Source organism: Lupinus angustifolius, chromosome LG16 (assembly GCF_001865875.1).
Source record: "Lupinus angustifolius cultivar Tanjil chromosome LG16, LupAngTanjil_v1.0, whole genome shotgun sequence".
NCBI lineage: Eukaryota > Viridiplantae > Streptophyta > Magnoliopsida > Fabales > Fabaceae > Lupinus > Lupinus angustifolius.
In genome coordinates, this window is record NC_032024.1 from 17,228,127 (window position 1) to 17,248,042 (window position 19,916).

At 33.4% G+C, this 19,916-nt stretch overlaps 4 protein-coding genes and 1 long non-coding RNA gene across 7 annotated transcripts in view; 2 read left to right on the top strand and 3 right to left on the bottom strand.

Moving 5' to 3' along the window:
* LOC109329785 overlaps positions 1-10,442 on the bottom strand; it is a 15,815-nt gene extending 5,373 nt beyond the window's left edge. The window contains exon 1 of the long non-coding RNA XR_002105582.1: positions 10,137-10,442. This is a non-coding gene — a long non-coding RNA (uncharacterized LOC109329785). The remainder of the gene's footprint in view (positions 1-10,136) is intronic.
* On the top strand, positions 1,986-5,951 carry LOC109329784 (probable protein phosphatase 2C 13). Of its 2 annotated transcripts, none has more exons than XM_019563603.1 (2): positions 1,986-2,354; positions 4,667-5,951. In XM_019563603.1, the coding sequence occupies exons 1-2, from the start codon at positions 2,163-2,165 to the stop codon at positions 5,663-5,665; spliced, it is 1,191 nt and encodes a 396-aa protein (XP_019419148.1). In that variant the 5' UTR covers positions 1,986-2,162; the 3' UTR covers positions 5,666-5,951. The 2 variants fall into 2 exon arrangements, with proteins under 2 accessions (XP_019419148.1, XP_019419147.1); XM_019563602.1 differs by lacking the exon at positions 1,986-2,354 and adding an exon at positions 3,567-3,935.
* LOC109329783 (dihydrolipoyl dehydrogenase, mitochondrial) lies at positions 7,820-10,280 on the top strand. Its single transcript, XM_019563601.1, has 2 exons — positions 7,820-8,133; positions 8,837-10,280. Exons 1-2 carry the CDS (start codon positions 7,873-7,875, stop codon positions 10,085-10,087), a joined length of 1,512 nt encoding a protein of 503 aa, XP_019419146.1. The 5' UTR covers positions 7,820-7,872; the 3' UTR covers positions 10,088-10,280.
* Positions 10,894-13,849, bottom strand: LOC109330406 (craniofacial development protein 1). Its single transcript, XM_019564609.1, has 5 exons — positions 13,714-13,849; positions 12,944-13,024; positions 12,381-12,505; positions 12,048-12,233; positions 10,894-11,654 (listed from the first exon to the last, which is right to left on the bottom strand). Exons 1-5 carry the CDS (start codon positions 13,724-13,726, stop codon positions 11,289-11,291), a joined length of 771 nt encoding a protein of 256 aa, XP_019420154.1. The 5' UTR covers positions 13,727-13,849; the 3' UTR covers positions 10,894-11,288.
* Positions 15,202-16,696, bottom strand: LOC109328892 (stress-response A/B barrel domain-containing protein HS1). Of its 2 annotated transcripts, XM_019562532.1 has the most exons (3): positions 16,495-16,696; positions 15,397-15,589; positions 15,202-15,354 (listed from the first exon to the last, which is right to left on the bottom strand). In XM_019562532.1, exons 1-2 carry the CDS (start codon positions 16,632-16,634, stop codon positions 15,400-15,402), a joined length of 330 nt encoding a protein of 109 aa, XP_019418077.1. In that variant the 5' UTR covers positions 16,635-16,696; the 3' UTR covers positions 15,202-15,354; positions 15,397-15,399. The 2 variants fall into 2 exon arrangements, with proteins under 2 accessions (XP_019418077.1, XP_019418075.1); XM_019562530.1 differs by having other exon boundaries at positions 15,202-15,589; positions 16,495-16,694.

Sequence of the window (19,916 nt, forward strand, 5' to 3'; positions counted from 1 at the left end):
TTGTGGACACGTGCGATAAACATGCCCGAATATTATCGGCCAATACTTGATCGGGTATTATAAATCGCCCGATCCTAATATCCGATTAGAATTTCGGATTTCGGCATTCCGAGTGAAAAATATTTAGAAAGTAGGTATGAGTGTACTCGGGGTCTATTTTGACTCGAAATTAAATTACAAAGCCAACAGCGTGATCGGAATTTGATTCCGAGTTACGGAACTAAAAAAACGCTTTTTGAGCCTACCGGGTGTATTTTGGCCCCGACAGTGGTTCAGAACTAACTGTCTCAGAAAATTACCAAAATTTACCACAAAATTGGAAATAAAATTTCAAGAATAAAACTCAACTAGAGTTTCGTCTAATTCCTTACTGAACATTCCCAGAAATTCATTTTCGAATATATAATTAATGAAAATATTAGTAAAATCTTATAATTCAAAATCGTAAAATTCGCAGTGTTACAATTTTTGCAAACACTAGTCAAAGCACAATTTTCTACTTTTACATTTTATCCCAATCTTTTCAAAGAAATTATTATTTATTAAAGCTCCCGCTAGGAGATACTTTTATAGTAAGAGATTGACTTAGTCAACCTAAATCCGCATCAAATGTATTATTCTCCTAATGTCATTTATTTTATTCCAAATTTGTGTAATCTAAAAAATTCTTATTTAATTATTGAATCAAATAAACTTTATTTTTATATTATTCTATTTTTAAATTAAAGTTAATTAGTTTCTATTCTTTTGGACTTTTGAATATTTAAAAAAGTCGCTCAAGAAATATTAAAAAAATGTATTTTTATTTCTTATTATTAGTGTGTTCAACCTGCTTTCATGTTATTTGTAAAACGTAGTTATGTTATAAGTTTAATAAATCGTAGTAATATAATTTAGTTTTATTATATCATGACAGTTATTTGTCATAGTTCACATCTCGTTTAAAGAAAAATAGGAACAAAATAAAGCAAATTAATTATTTGTTGGAGAAAAAGTGATAGTTATAATGTAAGAAAGAAGATTAAGTTAACAAATAACATGAAAGATGCATTGTATAGAGAAAGATATTAGATTATATATGATTATATGATTTTTTGGTAGAAATTAGAAGATAGTGAGAACCAAAATAAGAGCCATAAATTATACTATGGTGTAGTAGTTATATTTAGTTTTGACTTTATTAAATACTAGTGTGTTGACATGCACTATCGTACCTGTCAACCCGCTTTCCTATCGTTTGTCATGTATAGTTTGTATTTTATAAATTCAAATATAATTTTTTACGCTAAATTTACGGTTGAGTTTATTCAATTGGTCTAATATTCAATTTTTTAAATACACTTTTAAAATAAGGATAAAATAAGAAAATAATATTATATGGTTTTTTTGGTAGAAATAAAAAAATATTGATGACAAAATAGGAAAACACAAATTACACCATGATGGTGGTTATTTTGTGTTTTCCCTTTATTAATAGTATAGATTAATAGTATAGAAGTATAGATATAGATTAAATTAAATAGGATAGAAATATAGATAATATAGATAGTATAGATAATACATTTTTTTTAAATAAATGTTTGATTATCTCTATTTTTAATTGAATTTAAATATATAATTGATTAAATTAAATTGTTGATAAGAAGCACCGGCAGGGACATATATGTCATTTTGTCAAGACCCTTGAAGCGTTGAGATATGGGAATCTTTTCATCCCACGAGAGATAAGCGTCGCGATTCCATGATCCTTTTGGCGTTTCACAATTTTAGCCCTCCACTCGAAGTGTCTCGAAAACGAGATTTTTCCATCACCCCAAGGGCATTATCGAGTTTTTAATTCACGCGCGCTGACTTGCTGATAAGCGCGTGGAGATTACGCATTTTCTGCTACTTTCTCAGCCGTTGATAATATTTTCGTTGTCAACTTTAACGGTGTAGATTCTCTACATTAACAAAGAACTTCTCATCCTTTAAATATTTCCATACATAGAGAGATAGACAAAGAAACAAAGAAACCCTCACATCGTTTTGTTAATCCTTTTATTTCTGTTCTTCATAATTGAAATCGCTCAATAATTGTAACACCTGAAAATTCAATTGTTGAATTTGAAACCCTAATTGTTCTTTGTTCAATAAAGAGATTTGAAAAACGGAGTTTGAAGATGGTAACGGAAGCGGAAATCATATGTCAGAAGAGTATTCCGAGCATGTTAGACGTAAAGTATCATCTCTGCGTGGCGCAAGAACACAACGTTAAAGTTGAGATTTCACCAACCACCCCTTCTGTGCAAATCTTTAGCCAAGTTCGCGTTTCCTCTGAATCCTTTTCTACTGAAGCTTCTTCCTTTGAATCCGTATGTTTATGTTCTTCTTTTTTGTTTATTTTCTAGTTTTTATTTCAATTGGGTTTTATTACTGTATGTATTTTTTTTTTCGGTTTAAGAATCGGTGTTTCCTTTTTCTTTTTTTGGGACTAATAGGTTTAATTTTTCTTTTTCGATGGTTCTTATGTATCAACTAATCCGGGTTTAGTTGTGAATTTTTTAGGTTAATGTTAGGATATGAATCGGGAGTTAAATTTGATGTTTTTTCTTATATTGGTTGATAATTGTGTGAGAGATCTAATGGTCATATACTCTAGTGATTTCTGAACCTGAATTTTGGAACTAGAATTTGGATTTTTTTTAATTTATCATGTTTAACGAGTATACTCATCAAACAGAATAGGATTGAGGAAGGACCTATTATAGAATAACTGTTAAAATCTCACCATAGGTGAGTTCAGCATGTGTGATGAAGACAGGGGTAAGTCAGTCTCGAGGTAGAGGGGACGAAGGATAACTATAGGCGCGAAATTGTTAAGCAGGATTTAGATGTTAACAGTTTGTCCATAGACATTATTTACTACAACACAATGTGGTGTTGTTTAACCCAGGGTCTGTACTTTCTACTATCAAGAGGAATTTAGGGTGAAATGTACTGAAAATATGCTGAAACTTGGAGTTGAGTATTTGTTTATGCTCTTATTATGGATTGCTTATTGTTTTATTGATGTGCGAACCGATGTTTTATATGTATGTTATAGGATAGATTAAATTAAATAGGATAGAAATATAGATAATATAGATAGTATAGATAATACATTTTTTTTAAATAAATGTTTGATTATCTCTATTTTTAATTGAATTTAAATATATAATTGATTAAATTAAATTGTTGATAAGAAGCACCGGCAGGGACATATATGTCATTTTGTCAAGACCCTTGAAGCGTTGAGATATGGGAATCTTTTCATCCCACGAGAGATAAGCGTCGCGATTCCATGATCCTTTTGGCGTTTCACAATTTTAGCCCTCCACTCGAAGTGTCTCGAAAACGAGATTTTTCCATCACCCCAAGGGCATTATCGAGTTTTTAATTCACGCGCGCTGACTTGCTGATAAGCGCGTGGAGATTACGCATTTTCTGCTACTTTCTCAGCCGTTGATAATATTTTCGTTGTCAACTTTAACGGTGTAGATTCTCTACATTAACAAAGAACTTCTCATCCTTTAAATATTTCCATACATAGAGAGATAGACAAAGAAACAAAGAAACCCTCACATCGTTTTGTTAATCCTTTTATTTCTGTTCTTCATAATTGAAATCGCTCAATAATTGTAACACCTGAAAATTCAATTGTTGAATTTGAAACCCTAATTGTTCTTTGTTCAATAAAGAGATTTGAAAAACGGAGTTTGAAGATGGTAACGGAAGCGGAAATCATATGTCAGAAGAGTATTCCGAGCATGTTAGACGTAAAGTATCATCTCTGCGTGGCGCAAGAACACAACGTTAAAGTTGAGATTTCACCAACCACCCCTTCTGTGCAAATCTTTAGCCAAGTTCGCGTTTCCTCTGAATCCTTTTCTACTGAAGCTTCTTCCTTTGAATCCGTATGTTTATGTTCTTCTTTTTTGTTTATTTTCTAGTTTTTATTTCAATTGGGTTTTATTACTGTATGTATTTTTTTTTTCGGTTTAAGAATCGGTGTTTCCTTTTTCTTTTTTTGGGACTAATAGGTTTAATTTTTCTTTTTCGATGGTTCTTATGTATCAACTAATCCGGGTTTAGTTGTGAATTTTTTAGGTTAATGTTAGGATATGAATCGGGAGTTAAATTTGATGTTTTTTCTTATATTGGTTGATAATTGTGTGAGAGATCTAATGGTCATATACTCTAGTGATTTCTGAACCTGAATTTTGGAACTAGAATTTGGATTTTTTTTAATTTATCATGTTTAACGAGTATACTCATCAAACAGAATAGGATTGAGGAAGGACCTATTATAGAATAACTGTTAAAATCTCACCATAGGTGAGTTCAGCATGTGTGATGAAGACAGGGGTAAGTCAGTCTCGAGGTAGAGGGGACGAAGGATAACTATAGGCGCGAAATTGTTAAGCAGGATTTAGATGTTAACAGTTTGTCCATAGACATTATTTACTACAACACAATGTGGTGTTGTTTAACCCAGGGTCTGTACTTTCTACTATCAAGAGGAATTTAGGGTGAAATGTACTGAAAATATGCTGAAACTTGGAGTTGAGTATTTGTTTATGCTCTTATTATGGATTGCTTATTGTTTTATTGATGTGCGAACCGATGTTTTATATGTATGTTATAGGCTGTGGCTTGCTCTGAGATCATCAAAGATTCCATTATGGAGACTCCTGCAACCAAGTTTAGCCCGAGTGTGCGTTCTGCTAGCTATGCTGAAATTGGACCAAGGGTATCCATGGAAGATGAGCACATACGGATTGATGATCTAGCTGCCCATCTTGGATTTGTGTTCCAGTGCCCAATACCAAGCGCATTTTACGCAGTTTTTGATGGGCATGGAGGGCCTGATGCAGCTAATTATGTTAAGAGGAATGCCATGAGATTATTTTTTGAAGATGCTAATATGCTGCGGTCATATGATACTGATGCCTTTTTTATGAAGAAGCTGGAGGAGTCTCATCGAAAAGCTTTTTTGCGGGCAGACCTTGCCTTGGCTGATGAGCAAAGTGTTAATAGTTCATGTGGGACTACAGCATTGACTGCCCTTGTACTTGGAAGGCATTTGCTGGTTGCCAATGCCGGTGACTGTCGGGCAGTACTTTGCAGAAGAGGTAAAGCTGTTGAGATGTCTCAAGATCACAGGCCAAGTTATTTACCAGAACGGAGGAGAGTGGAGGAGCTAGGTGGCTTCGTTGATGATGGATATCTCAATGGTTATCTTTCAGTAACACGTGCACTTGGGGATTGGGACTTGAAAAATCCACTTGGTGCCGCATCCCCTCTTATTGCTGATCCAGATATTCAAATGGTTACATTAACAGAGGAGGACGAGTTCTTGATCATTGGATGTGATGGGATATGGGATGTAATGTCCAGTCAAGTTGCAATTAGTCTTGTTCGTCGTGGATTAAGAAGGCATGATGACCCACATCAATGTGCCAAGGAACTTGTCAAGGAAGCACTGCGCCTAAACACGGCAGATAATCTCACTGTGATTGTTATATGCCTGTCCCCAGTCGAAAGTATTGCAGAATCATGTCCGCCACAAAGACGAAGATTTAAAGCTTGCAGCCTGTCTGAAGAAGCCCGAAATAGATTGAAGAGCTTGGTAGAAGGGAATTGAATGTAAAAAAAATGCATTTATCTTATTCTAAAATGATGTTTTCCTTAAATGATTAATCTGTTTTTTAGGCTGTTTCAGAGAGTTGGAAAAAGCAGCTAGCGGTTTTGTTGGGATATTGTGGAGGGGTAGTGTTTAGAACTATTTAATTTAGAGATACTTTTTGGATTATGTAGAGACTTGTAACTAATTTTTTGGCGGAGTAAATCAAGCCCCCTCAATGGTGGTAACTTAGATTTCACATTGTTGTTGCTTCTGTTCTGTAGATAAGAGATTTTGAATGCGGTTTAAACTTTTCGTATTTGTTCTTGGTCCATGTCCAACCACGTTGGACCTTATTTATTGTTTATGGACATGCTTCATGAATAGATATGCTTGGCCACATCTTATCACTATATATACATGTCATCACAGGCCAATATCATCTTTTGGCACTATAAAGCTAATAACATTGCGTGGCGATTTCTCTCTCTGTTTTATCTATTCTGATTTTTTTTTATAAAAAGAGGATTACTAAATTTTCAAATACCAATATCTTGAGTTATACTATGTCTTTTAGAAGGGTGTACATTTGTTGTTTTACAATGAGTGTCACTCATGTATCATGACATTGTGATTAATCAGAAAAATACTTAAAAATTAAATTTTAATTTAAATATATATTTTTCAACCAATCATAAGGTCATGATACGTAGTATGACACTTATTATGGGACAATATATGTACTCTCCTTTTGGATGGATGTGAGTGGAGCATTCTGGTTGCCCTTGTCCAACCAATTATGCAGGCCCTGGTAAGGTGTGTGAGGCCGTTATTAGTTATCTTCAAGTTATAAAATGTATGGGCATGGAAATTTTTTGTTATTTTGTCATGCTCTGAGAATTGTATCCAATCTACACCCCAAATATCAAATCCCTTCACTCCCCTCTCCACTATTCAGATCCTAGATAAATTTCAGATTCTTCTGCCGCCATTATGAATTTATTGCTGATTGTAATCAAAGTTATAGCAGTAATAATACTCACTTTTCCCTCAAAAACATAGAGTTGACCAAAAGTGTCCAATGAATTTAAACCCAAGTATTCCCTAACACATCATGGGTTGAAGAAATATATTGTTCTTGCTACCTTTTTTAAATTAAAAAATTGAATAAAATAAAGACACAGCATGAGAGCTGTATAAAAAATAAGAAATTTGCTTATGAGAATATGTGGTTAAAAAATTGGCATAGAAAATTATTAAAAATATGATATTATACTGTACTAATTTGTTTTATATTGTGCTAGCATGTCAATATTCTGAGTCTTGTCCACTAACATTCTTATTTTATGGTAATTAAGCATCCAATTTTTATATCTTTTATTTTAAAAAATTAGAATTACTTTTTTGTATTGAGTTTACTTTAAATTATAATTTTTTATATTAAGTGCACTTTATATTATATTTTATATCTATGATATAATGTGAAGAAGTGATTAATGTATTTATGGTCTAGAATTTCTATTTTTATATTTTTATTTTAGAAGTTAAAAATACGGAGCAAAACAAGAAAACTGAAGTTAATGCATAGTAATGATTATAACATGTCTTGTCTTTATAGATAAGTATAAATATAAAAAATGTAATATTTATATATTGTCAGAGTAAATATTTATATATAATTAATATATCATATACTATTTATTTAGATTATTTTTATGCAGAACCAATAATAATTAAAATAAATGATAGATAACAGACTAACAGTATGTAAAACTCTTATTAATACATTTTTTATCATATAAAATAGATATTAATATACATACAGACAAACTATTTGTAAGGTAATAACTAAGAGGTACCCTTCTTCGTATGGGCTCGCTAAGAGAATTAAACAACATCCCACGGTACAAATTAAAGGTTGAATTTGCTATTACATATTGAACAATGAATTAAATATGATTGAACAATGAACAAATTAAAGGTTGAATTTGCTATTACAATTTGTTTTTATCTTTTTATATTTAACAAACCACTTAATGAAGGGTTATGAATGCATCATCATCAATTATCCAAGGGCTAAGATGAAACCAAAATGTAATGTTAAACGTAAAGCCAACGCACATTAAATATTCTGTTTTGAATTAATTATCTGTCAATAGGTATTAAAGAAGGGAACAAGTGTGTTTGTTCGGTGAGCGGAGAAAAAAGAAAAGAAAAGAAAAATAAGAATGGCAATGGCGATGGCTAAGTTGGCGAAACGAAACGGTTACTTTCTTCTATCATCGCAGAGTATCAGATATTCACTCTCTCTTAGGGGATTCGCTTCTACTTCTGGATCTGATGAAAACGACGTCGTCATCATCGGTGGCGGTCCCGGCGGTTATGTCGCCGCTATTAAAGCTTCTCAGCTTGGTCTCAAGACTACATGTATCGAGAAACGCGGCACTCTCGGTGGTACTTGTCTCAACGTTGGATGCATCCCTTCCAAGGTTATTCATCTTTATGCTCTCTTTTTTTCGTTTCATTTTATGTTTATTTAATTGATTTCATTGGATACGTGTTTGATGCAGAATGAACAGAATTGGTTCATTGTTTTGCTACAATCAAAATTTTGATCTTATTTTTTGTAAAAGGGAAAGTTACGCTGGGTACTATATTGTTTTATAAGTTATATTCACCTTTACTGAGGAAATTTATTTGATTTCTATCACGAGACTAGTGTAATGAGAAATGAATTTCAAGGGGTTCAATTAAGGAACTTTTTGGCAAAGCTAACTTATAGTTTTACTTGTATATATATAGCTGATTGAATTAGAGTTGGTTGATAAAACTAGCTTTGCCTGTGAAACCAGCTGAAATTTGTTAAATGACTTAAAAAGGCATGGGATATTATATCGACTGAGGTAAAAAGTGTCATTTGCTGGAAAATAAAGGGAAAAAATGAGGCATGAATATTAGGAGAGCTTATATCTTTAGGAAAGCTGCTTGAAGTAATTTTACATAAGCTAGTTTTCATAAGTCAATAAGCTATTATCTACAAATAAGTTATAAGCTTCTATGCCAAACACTCACGAAGTCGTACCTCAAAGGAGGTCACTGTAATTTTGTATTTGTAAAATACACCAAACATCAATTATATATTGGTGGATATAACATTCTCTCTAATACTTTTACTTTTATGGCTTGGTTCAGGCGCTTTTGCATTCTTCCCACATGTACCATGAGGCCAAACATTCGTTCGCCAACCATGGGGTCAAGCTTTCATCTGTTGAGGTTGATTTGCCAGCCATGTTAGCACAAAAAGATAAAGCTGTTTCTAATCTTACCAAGGGTATTGAAGGTCTGTTCAAGAAAAACAAGGTTAACTATGTTAAAGGATATGGAAAATTTGTTTCTCCATCTGAAGTCTCTGTGGACACCATTGATGGCGGGAATACTGTTGTCAAAGGGAAGCATATTATAGTTGCCACTGGTTCCGATGTAAAATCTCTACCTGGTGTCACTATTGATGAAAAGAAAATTGTATCATCAACAGGGGCACTTGCTTTGTCTGAAATCCCAAAGAGATTTGTGGTCATTGGGGCTGGCTATATTGGACTGGAGATGGGTTCTGTGTGGGGCCGACTTGGCTCTGAAGTAACTGTTGTTGAATTTGCATCAGAGATTGTTCCAACCATGGATGCCGAAATCCGGAAGCAGTTTCAGCGTTCTCTCGAGAAGCAAGGCATGAAATTCAAACTCAAGACAAAGGTAGTCGGAGTTGACACTTCTGGGGATGGTGTGAAGCTGGCCCTTGAACCAGCAGCCGGTGGTGATCAGACCATACTCGAAGCAGATGTTGTTCTTGTATCTGCTGGTAGGACTCCATTCACATCTGGACTTGGATTAGATAAGATAGGAGTTGAAACTGACAAGGTAGGGAGAATATTGGTAAATGAAAGATTTGCCACAAATGTTTCTGGTGTGTATGCAATTGGAGATGTAATTCCGGGCCCAATGTTGGCACACAAGGCAGAAGAGGATGGTGTTGCTTGTGTTGAGTTCATAGCTGGTAAGGTTGGCCATGTGGACTATGACAAAGTCCCAGGTGTTGTGTATACAAATCCCGAGGTTGCATATGTTGGGAAGACTGAGGAGCAGGTTAAGGCACTCGGTGTCGAATACCGTGTTGGCAAGTTCCCTTTCATGGCTAATAGCAGAGCTAAGGCAATTGATAATGCTGAAGGACTGGTCAAGATATTGGCTGAAAAAGAGACAGACAAGATATTGGGAGTGCATATTATGGCATCAAATGCTGGAGAGCTTATTCATGAAGCTGCCATAGCATTGCAGTATGATGCATCTAGCGAGGACATAGCACGTGTTTGCCATGCACATCCAACAATGAGCGAGGCCGTGAAAGAAGCTGCAATGGCCACTTATGACAAGCCCATTCACATTTGAAGAACTTGTTTGCTTCTTCATTCTTGCTTTCATTTTTGTCCAAAAAGACATGATACCATCTGTGTGTTAAAATCAGATTCAGGTGTTTAAATACAAAGTAGATCTTTATTTACCTCTATGCATAATAAGAGGAATGATTGTTTGTTTCTAATCCTTGTTGAATAATATATCTCTCCCCCTTTCTCTGGATCAATATTGTAATTGTCTCTTGAGTGAAATCAATTTAATCCAATGGTTTTGACTAATACTTTGTTGAGTGCTCTGTGCTCCATACTCCATAGAAATTATTCTTATCTATCCATTTCTTATTCCCCTTGCGTCAGTAGAGTGAAATAGAGTATGATTGCTCTGAAGAAGCTGGAGTAGCGAAAGTAGAATATTTTGATACCAATGCCACCGTATAAAGTAATAACTGATAATCATTCGGATTTTCAAGTAGATTTTGAGGTTAAGTTTGCTTGTGAATGATAATAAAAACAATGATTGCTGCCCCTTCATCAGAGATGCCCCCCATGCCAATGCCCTTACCAAATGAGAGAATCAACTACTATTCTTGACCTGAATTGTTTAACATTATCTATCTCCGTATTGGTTATAAACTAATGCACAGAAAATTTGTTCAAAATACAAGTTTAAAAATGTCCTTCATTAATTCTTATTAAATAAATGTTGTGTTCCATAGTATTTTACTAATATGTTAATACTTCATGGACTTAGAACACACCAAGGTAAGGTGCACAAGATTTATAGAGTATTCCATTCTAGGGGAATGGTCTCACCTAAAAATTTAAGGCAGTTAAAAATAATGCCATGGAGAGAAGATGGTGCACAATACATGATATTTCATTGATTGTGTTCATTTGTTTTGCATCAAGGATTCTAATATTGTTAAATATAAAGAAATTGCCATGAAGCAACTAGGGAAATGGAACCAAGTAATATACCAATGACCACACATAAAATTTACACTTCTTTCTCTCTAGTCCCTTACTTTCCCTCTTCCACATCAAGTACCACACCTCATTTAAAAGTATTCCAAATATTGAACCTCATAAAATGCATCATACTCTACTACTGTGATCAAAGTTCTTTCTCCTCTTAGGAAACCAAGACCTTCATAGGAACAATAAATCCTGGACAATCAACTCACTACAAAACCATACCTAATTCGGCAAATGTAGCAATTCCACACTTCACTTCCTTATGCATCATCTTGCATATCCGGCCTCTTTCTTGTTTGCAAGGCCAGTCGTGCATCTCTCTCACGTTCAAACTCACGATAATCTGTCCGCTGCAAGAATGAAACCTTGTCCAGATACTGGTTTGAGCTCTTCTTGTAAGCATCAAGCTCTACTTCGAGTCCCTTATTTTCTTCCTTAAATTCTCCCCAGTCCTTTTTAGTCTTATCAAGTACACTGAGCTTCTGTTTCTTCTTGATTTGTTCAAGGATAGCGTCCACAGCAGAAGGTGCAGGAGCTTTAGCTCTTTCTATTGCCTCTTTTGAGTCAGAATCTACAAGCTTTTTTACTTCAATCTCTTGACCAGCGAAGTCCCGAACCTCTGTAATCTGTTAAAGGAAACAAAGAACACACAGACTCTCAAAATGCCTCATGCTATGGATGCTGGGTGTACCAACCAGTTTGGAAATCAAAGCATTTCAAATTTCCAATTAAAATTTGCTATACCCAAATTGGTGTTGGGTGTACCAATAGGCACTAGTGCGTCAAATATTAGACAAGAAACATAGAAGCTAAGACGGTCCTGTGTTTGTTTTCTTTGATATAATTCAGCCATGTCTGCATTTTGAATTTGAAAATTAAAAGAAAAATAAACCCCAATGCACAAACTCTTCACTCTTTTATGTTTTTCCATCCCTTTGGTGAACTGCACAAACTATTTCCTGCTTTAAATAGATTAGCATACTATAAAAAATATGTGCACTGGATACCAATGTGCTTACCACAAGTTTCCCCTTGCCTGAAGCGGAATTGGCAGCATCGTCTTTAACTGCTGCAAGAGCAGCAGCAGCAAGCTTCTTGCCTTCATCACTTGTACTTTTCTGCATTAGACCAGCTCCACTCTGAGAAGCACCTTGCTCGAGGGATTCAGTTGCCTTTGGTGCCAACCCCAGATATGACATCCAATTCTATGTTGAAAATAGTTGGAGGAAATTAAACTTAACCTAACAAATGTGAAAAGAGCTTCGTCGCATAGCTGGTGTTTTGGTCGAACACCGGCTACACAACCACTTCTTTCAAAAACGCCTAGGAAAAAAGCAACAGCAATATCTTACAGATGATGTCTTCTTTGTAGTTTTTTTTGCAATGGAACTAGGCGTGCTCGTAAAATTTCTGAGTGTCTTATTAGATACTCCTTTATTCATTTGTTCCCACATGGCATCAACTTGAGCTTTTACTTCTAGCAAGACAGGGAGCACATTGTTAGGCATAAAAGAAGAATTCTGAAAAATGCTTTTAAAAGAAAATGAAGCACGTAACATTATTGATACTCATATTCTTTTAATACATAAATTCACAACCAAAAGTCATAAAAAATCGATTGAACTCCCTACTTTTTTTAAACAAATAGCAACCCACACCTGGAAACAGTCTCTCCACTTGTGGGGTAAGGCTAGATACATCTATTATCCCCATACCCCACTAGGTGGGAGACTCATGCACTGGACCACCCGTTTTTAAGTAGAAACCCACAGTTTGAGAAATCCCATAATTGTAGTCTAAGATCACATTAGGATAGATGATACTGATGAAGTAGCGATTCATATTTCCAACCCACGTGAACCAGTTTATTCAAGTTATATAGCAAGAATATGGACTAACAACACTTGTTCCTCACCAGTATTTTCTTCTTTCACTTCCAGGCTTGACCCTGGAACAGGTTCTTTGACAGACTCGGCAGAATTCCCATTGATATTATCTGAAACATGAAAGCAATTTTTTTTTTATCTTAAGCAACTTCATCTTCTATTCACAAAAGAAAGAAAATGTTAAATTGCATGATCATATATAAAACCATAGAAAACAATCAGAAAAAGTAACTTCCACCCACAAATACTTCTTGAACCATAGAACCACAGTTTGTCACAGGAATTATTATCTAGGCTACTATTTACATCAACAATAAACCATTGGGATTTTCCATATCAAAGATTTAAAACATTTACCTTTGCAATAGTGTAAACTATCTAGGACCTAAACCCAGTTCAACTTCCCCAAATATGAGACAGTGCAAATAACTAATACTTCAATGGTAGAAGAAACTAAAGCACCAAAATTAGCCTAGAAAAAAAAGCTAAATGTTATGGATTGGAGTTCTAATGAGGATTTAAGTTTTATGAATCTATCTATGTTCGCAGTTCAAACTAACTAATACCATAGAAATCTACAAAAATAAAAACTTGAAAAGAAACATAAATAGAAGTACGCAAATCAACCAACATAAAGATAATTTTTTTATTTTCGTTTGAAACTATCAATTCCTTTATGAATTGCTCTAAACCCAGTTTTCCTACAACGAAAAAAGGTTCAATCTTGGAACAGAGAGAAGAAAATGTTCCAGAGAAAGAGATTGTGTCAATGAATGAAATTGAGAAGAGAATGGTTTACCAACTGAACTCATCACTCGCTGTTGTTTTGAAATCGACGAAACTAAGGGATTGTCACAGTGGTAGAAGAAAATAACGCCTTTCTCATTTTTTCCCTTGCTCTTTCATTTTATACGATTCCACTCCATTCTATTTTTCAAAACCACCCCTCTTATCTTCTGTATTCTTATATTCACCTCTTAAATTAGGCAAATTATTTTTGTTGCACCCTCTATATTTCTTTATTTCATACCTACCCTTATTTTCAAATAAGTCCCTTCAATTTCCCCCCTTTTTCACATAAAACCAGTATGGATCATTTTGTGGTTACTGTTAAGAAAAAAGTTTTAAAATACTCTTTAAACTTATGGGTACCACATTATTGTCTTATTTTTTGTGTCACTTCGTATACCGCTAATTATGATTGGTTGAAAAGTTATTTAAGCTAAAATTGTAATTAATATAAAAGATTAGTATGTCATACCTTCTGACATATGAAGTGACACAAACAGTGAGAACATATATGATTCTAAACTTATCCCAGTGTGGATTGAGACTTCTCTCACATAATAATAAAGAAACAATTAATTTTTTCCTTTATATTTTAAAGGTAAAAATGTAATATTATTGTAAATAAAAATAATATAAATATTAATGTGTATTACTTTTTCTTTACATTTATATAATATTTTCTTCTCCATTAATGTAGAGGAGTCTCACTCCCTAGTTAATGGTTCATTCCTTGAATTTTAAAATTTAAAAAAAAAAACCAAATTCAAGTTTTGGTGCAAAATAGTTCCTCATCACTAAAAAAAACCCGTGAACTTTGTCTATATACAATTTAGTTCTCGAACTTCAATACATGTATAAAATAGACCCTGAATTTTGTTGTGTAAGTATGTTATTTTAATTCAATTTTCTCATTTTAGGTAATGAAAACTTATTTTACACCTTAACCAAATTAAAAGTTTGTTTTACCAATAGCCCTAAACTTACTTTACAGGCAAACTTATTTCCATACAATTATTACATTTTATAGTTTGAAAAAAAATACTTGATCATAATTGTGCACATATGAAACATTAGATATTTTATTGAGAATGGATAAAAAGTAAGTCTAGCATTGTTTCTCTCATTCTCTTCAACATAGTTTAAATACATCTTAGTCTATTCATCTTATAGTCAATTAATTTTGAGATAGAACATATATTAAAGATAAAGATCAACTTCTCTTTTGATAGTCACATGCTAACTCATATATCTCTTAGTTATGAGTTAAGATAAGGGTTCACCTCATCCGATAAACTTCTATAAATGAGATATATTGGAAATTAATACTCCACTGTCCACCTCAAGAGTTATTTATCTCATTGTTAATTGATTTTAAAATAGAAAATGTTAATTAAGATTGTTTTTACTTATTTTTTTGTTTATCTGATTTATGAGTTGATTTATCATTCCAATTTATAATCTCACTTCATAATCATACCCTAAAAACATAACTTATACCAAATACATAAAAGTTTATTTTTATTCCTCTGCATTGCACAGGTACTTCGCAAGTTCCATCATCACAAACAGAAAGAAAAACATTTAACAAACATGATAACGAGGGGGCATTAAGGTGTACACAAATGTTATTTAGAGAGGAAACCAAATTTATTTTTAACTCCATACTCAGCACTCAACACTTCCATTGCCAATCCAATCAAAGTTGAACTACGGTAGGCTTATAGTCGAAAATTATGACTTTCTCCAAATTGGGAAGTAACAAATTTGCATATTCAACATGGGCAGGGTGAGCTACATACTCAGCAACAGCTTCAATACTCTCAAAGGTAGATTCAAAGATATGAGTAAAACCTTGATGCAAGTTTTCAGCACTTATATCCGTGCCCCTACAATAAATAATCAACATGATTTAAATATGTTGGAGAATTAGATATTTCAAATGTTTTATAACCAAACATGCAAGCCACTAAAGGGGCTAAAGATTTAGTGCAAATGTTAACACCTAAGGTCAATAACAAATTAACAATATAAAAATGATAGATGTTACAAGACAATGTCTACTACTAATTTAAATGTTTGACCATTTTGCTCCAAAAACCAAACTTAATTTTAGAGCAAATGAAGAAGCTTATGACCTTCATGAACAGTAGGTAATAGAATAAACTCAAATACTCTTAGACATCAAATTAATACCACACAAACATGCATGAGAAGCATTCTTTTTAAACATATGCTACATTGGATTTATATACATCTAATTAACTAAATGTCCCTGTGCAACGAGATCAAACAAGGACAAAGAAATAAGACAGAAAGAGAAGCAGCCTTTTTTTTCAAAAGAACTTATCTCCAACAATGCAATGTTAATATTGGTTCTGAATCATCTCCAAGTTTTAGTAAGGCAATTAACAAAGAAACAATCATACACAACAACACTAAGAAACTATTTTATTTGCAGGTTGAGATCACAGGAGCTAGTAGCATCATCACAAATTCACTATAACAAAACCATATTTTAGTCAACCCTTTTTGCTACTCATTTTACTCACTCCAGTCACTAGTGCATAAACTAAAAAATAATAACAGATAACAAATGTAACAGACAATGAAGAAAAAACTAGATCTTAGATCTGAGAACCCAACAATTTACAGACTTTAAGAATCTCAGCAAAAGTGGACAATTACCAATTCTAAATACTCTAAGCATATTAGAAAAATCTTGAATTGACACTGATCTAAAGGGGATATTGAATTGAAAATGAAAAGTAAAGAATAGATAGAAAGAGGATACCAATGGAAAGACTTCATGGGTGGGACGAGATTAACGAGATTGGCATAAGCCTTAATGAGTTCATGAATCTGTTGTGGGGCAACATCGTCTTTGAATTTTCCCAACACTATGTGTTTCACCACTCCACTTGCTTCCCCCATTTTCTCCTGCTTTTTTCTTCCTCACACTCTTTTATCACTAATCAATCAATCCTCAATTTTTAATTAAAGCATTATCCACCGCACCCTCATTAAGACAAGGATCATCTATTAATAATTTTCTTATTATCATCATCTTCCAATCCATTAAACTTCAAGAAATAATATTAAAATATTAATTTTTATTTTTATAATTATTTTTAAATAATTGGAGCTTTCTCATTGCCTATGGACACCAATAAAGATGACAATAAGTTTGATTGTGTTTGGGTAGTGCAGTACACGAACCTGTCTGATTGATTCATTTTTTGGACTCAAAATCCTCGTATCCATGTTGATACTGCTAGGTCTACTACCCATAGTCCTTGGGTATCCACTAGATATAAGAGTACCCACAAATTAAAAAACACAAAAAATAATTTTCAATAATTTATGTTATTGTATATTTATTTACTATAATTTTATATGTTATTTAGGTAATCAACAATAGAAAAATTACAAAACATAATTTAAAGTTTTAAACACATTTTAAATTGACAATTACAACATTATGATGTAAAATTGATTTAATAAGAATTGCTCAATCAACATAATATTATATTACACATATCAATTAACAGCATAACATTACATCACTACTGGATAATATAACATCACTGTTTAACAACATATCAATTATATATGTGAATTAACAATATAAAAATATGGATTAACAATATATATACATAGGGATCCACATATTCCATATCTTAAGTATCAATTCTAGGGGAATCTGATGGTATAGATCTACTTACTAATTCAAATCATTGGGTTTCCCTAGAATTAATGGCTAAGATGTGAAGTAATTGTTTAAACTTTCACTTAGAGTACATGGACCCCTCCTATATGCATATATATAGCGCGTCCGGGTACCAATGAGTCTGGATACTTCATTGCTCGGACCTAGAACCATCCAACAACAGAGCTTAAAATCTCGGGTCTCATTATCTATGGGTCAAAAAACACATACTCAGACTCAATCCGTCACATATATTTTTTGCGGGTACCCACAGGTCCGGGTGCTCATTGCCATCCCTAGACATCAAATGAGACATGAATGAAAACATATGATCCTCATCATGGTGTGCCGCCCAGGATAGATATCACATGTGCCAAGTTGATGTCCTCATTCTTGTCTCACCCACTTATAGATAGACATGTGAAATTATGTATTATTTTTATAAGATAAAATTAAAATAAAGTGTTACTTTTTACTTGTTGGCAAACACTGATTGGTCTCAGACATGAGACATTAAATTTTAAGGGACATATGATCTAGTTCCTTGGTGCCTAAATCCTATAAGAGATAATTAATGTAATGTGATTGCATCCTCCCCCATTATTAATACTAGTATGGCGACATGCACCTACAAACCCATATTTTTACTTTCCACTGTCAAATATTTAAGTTTTATATATTTTATTTTGGTGAATTAGAATATTTATTTATTGAATATATTTATATTGTAATTTTTATTGAGTATAATTTATATTATATTTCTTTGTTTTTATTTTTATTGTTAAATTAAGGTGAATGAGTAGTTAATATGTTGGTAGTAACTATAATGCCCCGAAAATCATTTCATATTTAATATATTTAATCTCCTAGAAAATTGGGTAAATTTTTTTTTCATTTTTTTCTTTTATGTAACATATAACTTACAAATCATTTTCACTTTTACCTTATTCTATTTTCAAGACGTCACATTTTCAAACCTTGCGGAAATAAAATTCTTAATATAGTGAAGATAATTAAATGAACACAATTCTTTTCTGAATACTTCTCATTCGTAAAATTCTTGAATAAATACATAATTATTTACGGGGCAAAATCTAATCATCGTCTCAAATAAAAAAAAAACTGAAAATACAAATAAAATAATGTCGGGGCATTGACATTACAAAAAGTATCTCACACAGGTTCCTATCACAACAAAACAAAGGAGAAACCTCCTAAATCAGAGGTGCACTGGAAGCCTAGATAGGGTCTTCATCCACCTCCGAGTCATAAGAGATCTCAATGACCTCAACTGAATCTTCTATGCAGATAAGCTCTACACAGTTGATGTTGTCTTCCTCCTCCTCCACTTCATCCGCTCCTCAATCCATCGAAAGGTCCGGGGTGTACCCCCTTGGCATGGCCCCGCCTGTCTCTCTTGGCGTTGATCCTGATGATGAGAATCCTATTTGGGGCCAGGTCCTAACAACTTCTGGTACGCCTCGAGCTTCAACCGGTACAGAAAGTCCGACAATTGCAGGTCTTCATTCGAGCTAAGTGAATGATGCCTCCCAAACTGCGTAGTAAGGTGGAAGATGCAGAACTGAGTTATTGCTTACCCAATCCAGCTCCAGGTCACAAGGACCTGTGTAAGTGTTGTAAGAATAATATTGCACCTAAGAGGGGGATGAATTAGTTGACTTAAAATTGTAGTAATTTTTTATGCAAAATGTAAGAGTTAATGTGCATCAGATAGTTTTGCAAAAAATAAACAAGAATAAATTAAAGAGGAAAGGGAAAGGAGAGTACACAAATATTTTATATTGGTTCACCTTCTTGTCCACCGAAGGCTACGTCCAGTACTCTTGCAACACAAGAGATTTTCCACTAAATATTATGAATTGTAATTACAATATCTAACCCCGAGATCTCTATGTACCTTACACACTCACTAATACTTATACCCTTGGAAAACACCTTTCCAAGTAACTCTATCCCCTTTCTATTCACACCCGTGAAAGAAAGTTATTACAATGAATGAAGAATTTGAATGATGACTTTGGATTGCCTTTACAAGTATGAAATATAATAACACTTGCAATCCAATCAACTCTTTTGTGTTCTTTAATTATATAAAACTTTGAAACACTTTACTTCAAGCAACTCTAAAAATGACTTTGAAAGTTTGAGTGCAAGTTGCTTAGAAGTGCAGAAAATTATTTCACAAAAGTGTAGAAAGTTGTGAGAAAAATGTGAAAGAGTTGTTCAAAGAGTTATTTTCATTGTGAGTTCTAATGTCTTTAAATAGACTTTCCAATCACCCATTGTACCTTTATGAAAGAGTAGAAATTGTTTGGAATGAAGGCATTTCGTTTGGGATGAAAACTCTTGAGTTTCAAATCTGAAAAACTAATGTAACAACTCTCAGTAACCGATTACAGCATCGAGTAATCGATTACTCAAGTGTTCTGTCAACTGTTTAATTAATTTTGAATTAGAGTAATCGGTTACTCAACTTTAATAACACT

Excerpts from the sequence above, each read along its gene's own strand:
- LOC109329784 (XM_019563603.1), top strand. The coding sequence starts at position 2,163 with ATGGTAACGGAAGCGGAAATCATATGTCAGAAGAGTATTCCGAGCATG. Across the intron at positions 2,355-4,666 it reads AAGCTTCTTCCTTTGAATCC|GCTGTGGCTTGCTCTGAGAT; the intron begins GTATGTTTATGT and ends TGTATGTTATAG.
- LOC109329783 (XM_019563601.1), top strand. The coding sequence starts at position 7,873 with ATGGCAATGGCGATGGCTAAGTTGGCGAAACGAAACGGTTACTTTCTT. Across the intron at positions 8,134-8,836 it reads TTGGATGCATCCCTTCCAAG|GCGCTTTTGCATTCTTCCCA; the intron begins GTTATTCATCTT and ends GGCTTGGTTCAG.
- LOC109330406 (XM_019564609.1), bottom strand. Across the intron at positions 12,506-12,943 it reads AGTGAAAGAAGAAAATACTG|AAGTAAAAGCTCAAGTTGAT; the intron begins GTGAGGAACAAG and ends CTGTCTTGCTAG. Across the intron at positions 11,655-12,047 it reads CAGGCAAGGGGAAACTTGTG|ATTACAGAGGTTCGGGACTT; the intron begins GTAAGCACATTG and ends TTCCTTTAACAG.
- LOC109328892 (XM_019562532.1), bottom strand. The coding sequence starts at position 16,634 with ATGGGGGAAGCAAGTGGAGTGGTGAAACACATAGTGTTGGGAAAATTC. Across the intron at positions 15,590-16,494 it reads CCCATGAAGTCTTTCCATTG|GGGCACGGATATAAGTGCTG; the intron begins GTATCCTCTTTC and ends TATTTATTGTAG.